The 11,511-nt window shown below is 35.1% G+C and overlaps 1 protein-coding gene across 2 annotated transcripts; it reads left to right on the forward strand.

The window, feature by feature from the left end:
* The first annotated feature begins 467 nt into the window (after positions 1–467).
* Positions 468–10,764, forward strand: LOC113119264 (phosphatidylserine synthase 1-like). Of its 2 annotated transcripts, none has more exons than XM_026288577.1 (13): positions 468–833; positions 1,598–1,689; positions 1,970–2,014; positions 2,096–2,220; positions 3,103–3,261; positions 4,616–4,767; positions 5,092–5,233; positions 5,666–5,778; positions 6,283–6,348; positions 7,420–7,519; positions 8,503–8,571; positions 8,828–8,894; positions 9,160–10,764. In XM_026288577.1, exons 1-13 carry the CDS (start codon positions 643–645, stop codon positions 9,255–9,257), a joined length of 1,419 nt encoding a protein of 472 aa, XP_026144362.1. In that variant the 5' UTR covers positions 468–642; the 3' UTR covers positions 9,258–10,764. The 2 variants fall into 2 exon arrangements, with proteins under 2 accessions (XP_026144362.1, XP_026144363.1); XM_026288578.1 differs by having other exon boundaries at positions 9,163–10,764.
* Positions 10,765–11,511: the final 747 nt, after the last annotated feature.

Below are 11,511 nucleotides of genomic sequence, written 5' to 3' on the forward strand. Positions count from 1 at the left end.
ATTTAAAATAAAATATATTTGCCCATATATTCAATAAATATAAATCACATGCACTTGAAAACCCCCTAATATATTCTAAACAACAACAAAAAAAAGTAGCCTACTAGAGGATCTTTTAGTTTGTATATTTATCACGTGGAGTAAAATCTGACAGTAGGCCTAACCATTACATGAAAGAAAGAAAGGCATATAATCATGCCAGTACAGCTTCTTGAGTCCTAAATTAAATTAGGCTTAAATTAGATTTGGTTTTATATTCAGATTAGATTAAACTGATTTTAGATGGGGCTGAATTAGACGAAGAACGACGGAGAACATTTTCAACGATTTCCCCAGGTAGAGATGTCCGTCACATCATGAATCCGTCAGAGGAGATCCGCTTTTCGGTCAGGCCAGAAGATGGTAGTCTCGCCCATCTTTCTTCCACTCAACACCCACGAACCCTGAACGACCCCGCCTGAAACAAAGCCCTGCAAATGGGAGAAGCTCTTATAGCCTCCTGCCTTTATCCAGCCAATGAAGTCGTCTGAAATAGTGCAGTGAGAACATCTCGACCCACTCAACTCCAGTGAAGTTCTGTCAGAGAAACTCGGCGCTGGCGGAGACGGAGTGGAGTCTCTTCTGGACCCGTCGTCAGTTTGAATGAGACCAACCATGGCGCCCAGTCAGGGTTCCAGGATGCTCAGTAAAGATGATGCCAATTATAAACTTCACTTTCGGATGATAAACGAGCAACAGGTGGAGGATATCACCATTGATTTCTTCTACAAACCGCACACCATTACTTTACTGACGGTCACTGTCTTCAGCATAATGTACTTTGCGTTTACGAGGTAAGTAAACAGGTTTATGACAGAACACACCGGTCTGTCAACATGGCAACAACAACTCAACTTATTAAGTCAAGATGACTACTATATTCAATTTCAGCTACAGTTTACATGGTATAAAGATGATTGGTAACAACGTTACCAACGCACATCAGGTTAACAACTAACGAGTTTTTCAAGGCCACTTGGAGTTATAATAACAACACTGTTTACACAAAACCTGGGGCCACGACTTAATTATTTGTTTTGCTTGTATTGATAAAAGCCTAATGTTTTAAAACTGATTGTTTATTTAAATATTTAAACACTGCATTTTCAATGTATTTTTGAATGACTTAATGACTGTTAATGTGATCTATTCACTTATAGTTAACTAAAACCATAAAAAGTCTTTCCTTGAGATTAAAAAAAAAAACACCTTAACTCAAATGAAATTAAAAACAACTAATTGACAAGGTCACATTTGTCATTTTTATTTCATTCAACTTAATCAATAGATGTTTTTTTATTATGAACTAAATAACAAAAAAAAAAATTTACTAAAACCTCAACAAAAATAAAAATGTGAAATGTAAAAAGAATAATTCATTTAAAATATTAATAAATCTGGCAATAGTATCTCAGTGATACTAAACAGTGGTCTTTCTTAATTTCCATTGATTGCCACACCCACACCAAAAAGTCTGGTGACACTGTGAAAGGTTATATTCTATGACGTAATCATGGCTCTGATATGTTATCTGTACTTCATGTTTTTATTATGGCAGGGATGATGGTGATTCTGATAATAACCTTCGTGTGGGTCTGCTGCTGGTCAGCTCTTTCTTTCTTGTTATCAGTGTTCTTGCCTTCCCCAACGGTACAGTCATTGTTCATTTGCTTCTCAGTAGAAACTATTTTAACTGGATGCAAATTGACTTTTCCTGATTGCTTTCATAGCAGGAATATTCTGTCATTATTTACTCATACTCCTGTCTTTTCTTCCACGGAACATAAAAGCTAATTTGTATAGCAGGATTTCCAAGCTGCTCTTTTCCATACAATAAATCACACAAATAGGAACAGCATGAAAATGAACTAATTACTAATTGAACTAATTTTTTTTTTCTCATTGTATAAAAAAACAAAAACACGTTTAGGTCCTTTCACAAGACCGCATCCCGCTATATGGCGCATGGTTTTTGGTGAGTGTTTTCTTGTGTGTTTACGTATCAGTGGCTATGTTGACGCAACCTCCAACGCCTTGATCTGTTGGCACTTTGCAGGTCTCAGTGTCCTTTACTTCCTCTTCCTGGTGTTCCTCATCTTCCTGAACTGGGATCAGGTGAAGGCGCTGTTGTATTGGCTGGACCCCGATCTACGTTATGCTACACGAGAAGCAGATGTCATGGTGAGCGATGTGATATCCCAGGACAAAAACTGAATTCATTCTTGCATGAGAAGCTAGAAGCTAGCCATCATGTCTTAGGCTGATGATACACAGGGAAACTTTTTGAGCAATGTTTCTGGGTAAATTTGGGAAATGTTGAAACAGAGGGATATAAAATCTCCAGAAAGAAATGTTTTACCCATTCTCAGTGGGAAAGTGCCCAAGCATTGTTAATCAAAAAAAGTTAATATTCCTTTGTATAATCAACCTTATACTCTTTGTTGCCGTAGCCCAACATATTGTGCTTCTATAATTATTATTATATTTTTATATTATATATTATATATAACTATTATTAATATTTTTCACCATGGATCCTTGGCTTTAATTTGAGACCTATTCATCTTTTTAATTACTTTTTAAATTTTTTATTGCTGTGAAAAAAATAAAGGAGTGCATTCACTATTATATAATCTGCTATTTCCTGCATAATGTCATCTTTGTCTATGGCTGCGCATCAATCTTATGAACTTTTCTAAACGATCATGGTCACAACAGGCTAGTGCAGTCCATAGATTATGTCTGAGGTGTGGAGTTTGAAGCCCTCCCTTTAGTGTGTTTGTTTCTAATCCAGTGAATTATGTTTAATTACTGTAAGGAGATAATGCCAGCTTTCTGTAAGAGGTTTCCATGTAGCCTTACTGCGGACGTTCAGCCAATAGGATTATTTGAATCTCTGTCCATTGACATCAGGCTGTAATTATCTTCTTTCATCTAATGTATTGAATATGCACTGTGCCCTATTTTTTATTTTATTTCATTTCACTAAATGAATTTACGATATTTATTTATGAACTTTATTCTTTGGCGTTTTTATTTTTTATTTTATCCCAATGTTTGCAGGAGTATGCAGTAAACTGTCACGTGATCACATGGGAACGCATCCTGAGTCACTTTGACATTTTTGCCTTTGGTCATTTTTGGGGCTGGGCAATGAAAGCTCTTCTCATCCGCAGCTACGGTCTCTGCTGGTCTATCAGCATCACATGGGAGCTCACAGAGGTAATGCATTTGATATATTTATAGTATTTAAAGGTCCTGTTTTACGCGCTTTTTTGAAGCTTTGATTGTGTTTACAATGTGCAATATAACATGTGTTCATGTTTCACGTGTTAAAAAAAACACAGTATTTTTCACACAATTCACCTATCTGTATACCGCTGTTTTCACGGTCATAAAAACGGGCTGATGACTTCCTTGTTCTATGAAGCCTCTCCTTCAGAAATACGTAACGAGTTCTGATTGGGCCAGCGGTTCCTGTGCTGTGATTCGACAGCAGCTGAGAACAGGCTGCCCTCCTGGAAACGTGATTGGGCTAGAACGCACGTGCTGGAGATGTATTTATAGTCACAGGAGCGTTTTTACTGACGAGATGCGCATGAAAACCGCATTTGTTTTTTTGCACAGCCCTAACATCTAGCTAACAAAGCTAAACAGCGTTGCCCTTTTTGTAATAAGTTACAGAAACGGTTAAACGCACCAACTTAAATAATAAAATACACTTACTGGTTGTGGTCCAGACAAAGAGGGAACTGCTCCATCTTTCAAGAATAATCTTTGTGCAAATCCGGCATTAAATTGATTTGAGATTGAGAAAGTTGTCCTCAGCAAGCTGTCCTCAGCAAAATGAGCTGCACATAGTTTTACATGTGCATATTTAACTCAGGAACCGAGTTAAACATAAATTGTAACCATTAATCTCAAAGTACAGCGTTCCTGGGAAGCCCAAACAAAGGTGATTGGACTCAGATTTTACAGATAGAATTTTACAGATATTATTTAAACTCTAAAAACAACATTACACACTAACTAAAGTTTAAAACATGGAATCACGAAGAAGGGGACCTTTAAATGTCAAACGTCTTTTTTTAAAATGTTTTTGAAATAAGTCTCTTATGTTTACCAAAGCTGTTGATTTTATAAAAAAAAAGGCAATATTGAAACATTGTTACAGTTATTAAAATTTGACACCATGAGTGGGTGGGTGCCCCAATCAAATACCTTTGAAAGTTACTTGCTTATGCAATAGTACTTATGCAATAGTATGCATTCTCATAAACCAAAACTTAATAATTTGTAAAAATTGAAGTGTTCTTTTGATTAAGCAAATAAAACACACAATCTCAGTATGAGGTAAACCCTGATAATATCTCATGGACTCTAATTTTTTAAATGTATGATTGTTTGAGGCATGCTTGCTATTATTACTTTTAATACCAGATACACACAAGTTGATAATAGATTTACAGACTCACTAATTCACAATACTGTATTGGAGTTGAGCAGTGAAAACCATCTGCTGGCGTGTTATATAGGGCATACTACAATGTCTCTTATCTCTTTCTTCCTCATTCAGTTGTTCTTCATGCACCTCCTGCCAAACTTTGCAGAATGCTGGTGGGATCAAGTCATTCTTGACATCCTGTTGTGCAACGGAGGGGGCATTTGTCTTGGGATGACTGTGTGTCGCTTTTTAGAGATGCGTACCTACCACTGGGCCAGTATCAAGTAAGCTCTTTTTATGATTAATCTGTGGCTGTTCCCTATGAAACCAGCATTTGTAAATGAAAAATGCAGTTTATAGTCATCATTTTGCTGAAATGATCAAGCAGTAGTAACAGTAGTTAAGCTCCCCACCATCCATACTCTCTGTGAATGTTTTGTTTTTGGGAGATATGTATGCAGAGATTAGTTATCTGTGTTAACTCCAAACCTGTTTGCACTACATTCTTGTTGGATCATCTGATCCAGTTTTTAGGTCACTGGTGGGTAGTGTACAATGATGTTCATGTGTTTGGTATTATTGTTTTTTATTGTTTTGCATATGTTCAGGGATATCCACACAACCACAGGCAAGCTGAAACGGGCTGTTTTGCAGTTCACTCCGGCCAGCTGGACGTATGTGCGCTGGTTTGACCCCAAATCCTCTTTTCAGAGGGTGGCTGGAATCTACCTCTTCATGATAGTATGGCAGGTGTGTGATCTGAAACATAAGTAGTATGGAAAGCATTTCAATTTATGCTACATTCAAGCTTGTCGCTTATAAACAGAACCTTTCTCCCACAAACTTTACTTTAGTCATGACTTTCCAAGTTGGGGGGAATTTCAATTATAGTTTCACAGTGAAAAATATAAGTATTAATTCATCCTTGCTGAATAAAACGATTAATAAAACAAAATATTCTTACTGACCCAGAACGTTTTAACACTGGTATAGATTAAGCTTCAGTTACACACCTAAAAAAAATCTTCTGTTTAACTGAAAAATCGAGCAAGAAATCTAAACTAGCTCAATGCATTCAGAAGAGCTTAACCAAACAGTAGTAGACCACAGATTTAGACTTTGTTTCTTTGTGGTTCTTTGGGTTTTCACTCACTTTTGTCCTGTTTCTTTGCTCTCCAACAGCTCACGGAATTGAACACCTTTTTCCTGAAGCATATCTTCGTATTCCAGGCCTCTCATCCTCTCAGCTGGTGCCGGATCCTCTTCATTGGGATCATCACTGCCCCCACTGTGAGGTAATGTCCAATTACCTTCTTCTGTGATTGAGCGTAATCCCTTGAAATGAACCTTTCTTTGAATTGGCACTACTCACCCAACAAAACAACATTAAGACATTGCACTTTATTTCATCAGCGTTTTTGCTCAGGCCTTGTTTTGTTCTTTAGTGATCAGGATCATTATTTCTCTTTTCAAAATCTGATGTACTAAAACAAAATCTTTTCCTGGAAAGGCAGGATGTGAGATCCACAAGAACTGAGAAACATAAGACTGCCATGTCTTCAAAAGCTAGTTATTTTATTTATTGAAATTATTTATTTATTTCTTTATTGTGGAGCATGATCCGATGATCCATAAGGATCAACATAGTAATGCTATTATTCTATTCTTTCAGCTATGTAATCATTCTAAATAAATATATTTATTTTGAATGATGACGTTTGGTAGGTGTGTATACACTCATTGTACTGTTTGATGCCAGAGGTTTTGAATGATTCGTATTACTTCTTATTTGTATTTAGGCAATACTACGCATATCTAACAGACACCCAATGCAAAAGAGTTGGAACACAGTGTTGGGTGTTTGGGTAAGTACATGTTTATATATCTAATGCTATATTTCTGTGTAAAGCCTGTCAAAAAGAAGTTTGAAAAACAAACCATATTCACATTTCTGCCAGTAGTTTTTCCAGTTTGAATGTTTTGGGTCTTACAATCAGCAACAGATGATGACTTCTAGGGAGAGTTAATCAAAAAGGAAATTTCTGTCATTTACTCACACTTTTCAACCTGTATGACTTGTGTGGAACATTAAAGAACACATCTGTGGAACACATTTTGAGCAGTTTACATTGACATTGAAAGTCAATAGGGTTCCAAGTTGTTTTGAGTTTATAAAAAAAAATAGTTGCGTTATGTGGCACACAGGTTTGGTGCGACATGATTGAGTTTTCATTTTTGGGTAAACTGTCCCTTCTATAAAGACCCACTGTGTCATGATTCTGTCCGGTTTATTTGGAACTTATTTTGGAAATCTAGAAAAACACAGTATTTACAGTGGTGTATATATAGAGATCTAATACATATGTTTAGTTCCGTCTCACCACAGCGGTTTTTGTCAGAATCAGGTGATTTGTGTCCCTTTTAGCAGACAATCTCACTTTTTCCATTCGATTCTAAACAACGGAGGCTTTTTCTCTTGGCTTTGTAAAGCTCCAGGTCTGCCAGATTACTCCTACATAGTCCGGAGACTTAACAAACCACGCTTTTGTATTTGTAAGTCCTACAAGTCTGAAATGCTCATAGAGATCTGCCATTATGCATTAAACACAAAAAGATATTTGGATACTGTTTAACGCTTAAAGAAATAGTTTAACTAAAAATCACAGTCCTGTCCTTTACTTACCCTCATGTTGAACAAGAAAAGGTAATCATTTGAGTTTGAGTGTTTTTATGCTACACAATAGAAGTTAATGCGGTCTACAATTTTTGAACCCCATTGGCTCTTCACCCGTTTCTGGCATCTCATTTTTTTAATCAGAATTTCCAATAGTATATATGTTGAAATTGGCATTTAAATATTTATTTAAAAAAACTGTGCTGGAAAGGTTGTTTGCATATTCATATAAACAAACATGAGTGTGTGTTTTGTTCTGTAGGGCCATTGCTTTCCTGGAGGCCCTGGCTTGTATCAAATTTGGACAAGACTTGTTCTCTAAAACACAGGTTCTTTATGTTGTCCTTTGGCTTTTGTGTTTGGTGAGTGTTTTGGTTGAAATTTCTTTTATTTATAAATTTTCTCATTTAAAAAAATGTATTTATATACTTGTACATAAATATTTATTATTATGTATCTATATATATTTTTACATTATTACCTTGAATTAATTTGTGTTGTAGAGCTCTGTTTATTGTTTTCTATAACAGATACTGAAACCTTAACAAATATTGGCTATGTTGTTGTACTGTGACTTTGATATGTTGCAACAGTTTATTCTGACCAGTTACACATTTGTAGTTTACACTGAATGTTTACAGATTGAACCCTGTGTGTTTTTATAAACTATATCCAGTGGGTCTGAGACCACACTGAAAAATCTAATTTAAAATATTATAGAAAGTACAGAAATGTTGTATGGCACTGATTCTCAAAGTGTGGTATGCAGAGGAATCACTAAATTAAATTTGCAAAGTTGTAATTTCTTTTGATCTAGCACTGTACATTTTTAATTTACATTTAAGTACAGTGTAGATTTTAGCTGAACTTTTAGGTACAGTACATTTTAATTTAATCATTTAGGTTTTTTATTTAACTGTGTTAATGTTCAAACTGTGCATTTACAATCTTTAAAGTGGCAGAACATAATTAATATTCTACTATTGCCTACTATTCTACTGTATTTTAATGTTGGTCATTATGGTGGTACTTAGAGAGCCAATTATTTTCTGAAGTAGTACTTGGTGTAAAAAGTTTAAGAGTCACTTCTGTATGGCATTTAAAAGTTCTTCACTATTTATTCCTTAACTAATGAAAAGGGCAAGTTATTTGATCATGTGCAAGTGGAACAGAATGGACATTCCCAAATGCATGTTAATTTTTCACTTTGGTTTTTTGCTGAAATTATTATGCTAATAATATATGATAGTAATGTAGTAATACATTTTCTTTGAATTTTGAATCCCACTGTACTGGTGAAGTCTCATATATTTACACTCTCTCTTTTTTTCTTGCCACCTTTCAGGCTTTCATTACTTTTCTCTGTCTATACGGTATGGTTTGGTATGAGCAGAATTATGGGAAGAAGCTGAAGGTAAATGACTGCATTTATTCATCTGTTGCCATAACATGATTTACTGCCAGATACTAATTAAATCCAGTGAATTCTTCAAGAATATAATCTGGTGCTGTCTGCTGGTCATTCACAGTTGACAATATTTACACTATAAACATCTCCAGCAGAGAGCACACAAAGTCACAATGATATGTCAATGCTCTGGGTCTTGCTTTATTTTCCTTCTTTGTGCTTGCATATCAAATGTTGATAAACCGATAAATCTCTTTAACAGTACATTGCAGATTGTGATGACAGCATCCATATTGACCCATACGACTGCTTTCCTAAAACTGCCAAAGGTAACATACAGTCTGATTTGTTTTAGAGGGTTTCTCAAATGACACCAAATACCTAGAAACTGACCATTTTAATAAGAATTTTTACAGCACGCTCACATTTGTGACATGGAATGTCCTTTCATTATTTCATTTTCTACCTTGTAGATTAAAATCGAATTGTATTATGATATGAAGAACATTTTAAGGAACATTTGAGATTTATTTACCCTTTGAATATCTGTTTTACTTAACAGTTATATGTATTTACATTTATTATTACTATTAGCAGAGAGAAACTCCAGTAGTTATTCCACTTCATCACGGAGAAGAAAAGGAGGCTCTGGAAAAAACAAAACAATCAATGGAACAAGCAGCAAAAAGTGACTGCAGCTACAGACCACAAGGTCTTTAAGGGGCCACAATGGGTGAAAGAAAGAACCTGTGGAAACGGTTGAAGAGAGGAAAAGCAGTTAACTGGGTGACAGTGTGCAGACACAAGAAGAGGTTCTATAAACAGAGGACACATTCCAAACCACAAAGCCTCTGTCTTTGCAATGCACTGTTGTACACTAGTTCTCATTTTCATAGCACTTGGAAGGAAACAATGATTTGTGGTATGCACACTTTCCAGTGGCACTGATATGGCTTTTATACGTCGGAAGCGTCTGAGCCAGTGAATGTTTTGTGATGGCCCTCCTAATGAAAGGAACTTAATAATGCTGCCAGGCTTTCTGTAAAAGGTTATGGGAGCATTATTCAACTTATATCTTATTACCAGTGTTGTTAATTCAGACCAAGCCCTCTCTTAAATTTTGCACATGGTTCTCCACTTGACCTGTAATCAGTGATTGTTTTGCTGACATACCTATGCATTGATCAGGGTAAGAAATTGTATGCAACATTTCATTGTGAGCTTAAAAACAAGCTCTACATTTGTGAAAAACCTTTAAGCACTTGTTTTAATGCACTATGATCTTGGCACAAATGTTCTATTCTCATAATCGTTTTTCAGTCTTTTTATATTTGCACTTTTAAAGTAAAACTGGAGAGAGGTTGAAGTAGAGGCAGGTCATGACCTTTTGGATTAGGAGCTGTTGATTTACTTAAATGTAATATAATTCAGCTTTTTTTTTGGCGACGTTAAGATAATTAAAACCTTTAGAAATTATGACAATCTGTATGTTGTCTTTTTTTTCTGTATTTTTTTTGTTGTGCTTTGCATGTTAACTTTTGTGGTAAGATTTATTCCTCTGTTAATATGTGTGGGCATGTGTATACATGGTTTTACACCAATAATATTTTCTGTGTGAGGCCTTTAAATGATTATACATTTCTACGTGACATTTTTGAAATAGTAATTTTTGTAAAACCTACATTTAGGATTATGTACAGTTTTTTTTTTTTTTTTGTGTTGATACTAAATGGTAGCATATTCTTACATTAAGGTACTATCACATTTTGTCTTATTTCCTAGTTTTTTACATTTAATTTGTAATGGATTGTTGTGCAATACCCAAGTTGTTAGTTATACAGAATTTAATATTTTACCCTGGAAAAATATCAAAGCCTATAATAACTGTTAAGATTTTGAGTGATGAATTTTGTATGGATCTGCAATTCTTAAGGTGACGAAAGAGAATGCAAAAATTTGATGTCACAGCAATGATTCTGCCACAACAGTGTTGTCATTTCAAATTATTTCAGACCTTTAATGTGATAATAGGAGAAATGAGGTGTGACCATTTTGTTTGAGATTTTTATCAGTGTATGAATGAATGGTTAAACTTGCCACAGATGTGAACCCCCTCAGGGGGATGTTCTTTTCACTTTCTTAACACACTTATACTGTATTGTTAAGTAAAAATTTCAAATAAAATCCTGAATTGAAGTCTCTAATATGTGTGTGTGTTTGTGCTCTTGTTTTTGTGACATATCAGGACACTACTTTCTATAATGACATGGGTATGACACAGGTATTAAAAGGAGAGGGTGACTTATGAGGACATAACCCATGTCCCCATTTTTCAAAACGCTTAAATCATATAGAATGAGTTTTTTTGAGAAAGTAAAAATGCACAAAGTTTCCTGTGAGGTTTAGGGTTAGGTGTAGGGTTGGTGAAGGGCCATAGAATATAGTTTCTATTGTATAAAAACCATTACAAGTATGGGATGTCCCTACTTTTCACAAAAGTGTGTGTGTGAATATATATATATATATTAGTATACAGTTTCACTCTTATTGGTTGTTCCAGGATTAAAAAAGGATATTAAACAAGGAGCGTGAAATCAGGTTCACCGAATATTTAACTTGTTGATTGCAATCATGATTCTGATACAGTATAAACTTTTGATATATACATTGCAATTTTTTCGACATGTTATTAAAGAAATATGTGTAAAGTAACTTTTATTGTTGTTATTACTATTTATGAGAATATAAGGTCTGTGATTAAATTCTCAATTCATGTTTCAGTTGATGACTGTGTTGTTTATCTTCTAAAACACAAAAGTAAATTATTTTCAAGTTTATGGTTTAATCCCATGAAAACCCCAGAAATTCCCGAGGGAATCCACGCACGGCCGGTCGGCCTACAAACTGACGTCAAGACCGAAAGCATGTGTCCGTCCAAACACCATT

This window comes from Carassius auratus, chromosome 19, assembly GCF_003368295.1.
Source record: "Carassius auratus strain Wakin chromosome 19, ASM336829v1, whole genome shotgun sequence".
In the NCBI taxonomy this organism is placed as follows: Eukaryota; Metazoa; Chordata; class Actinopteri; order Cypriniformes; family Cyprinidae; genus Carassius; species Carassius auratus.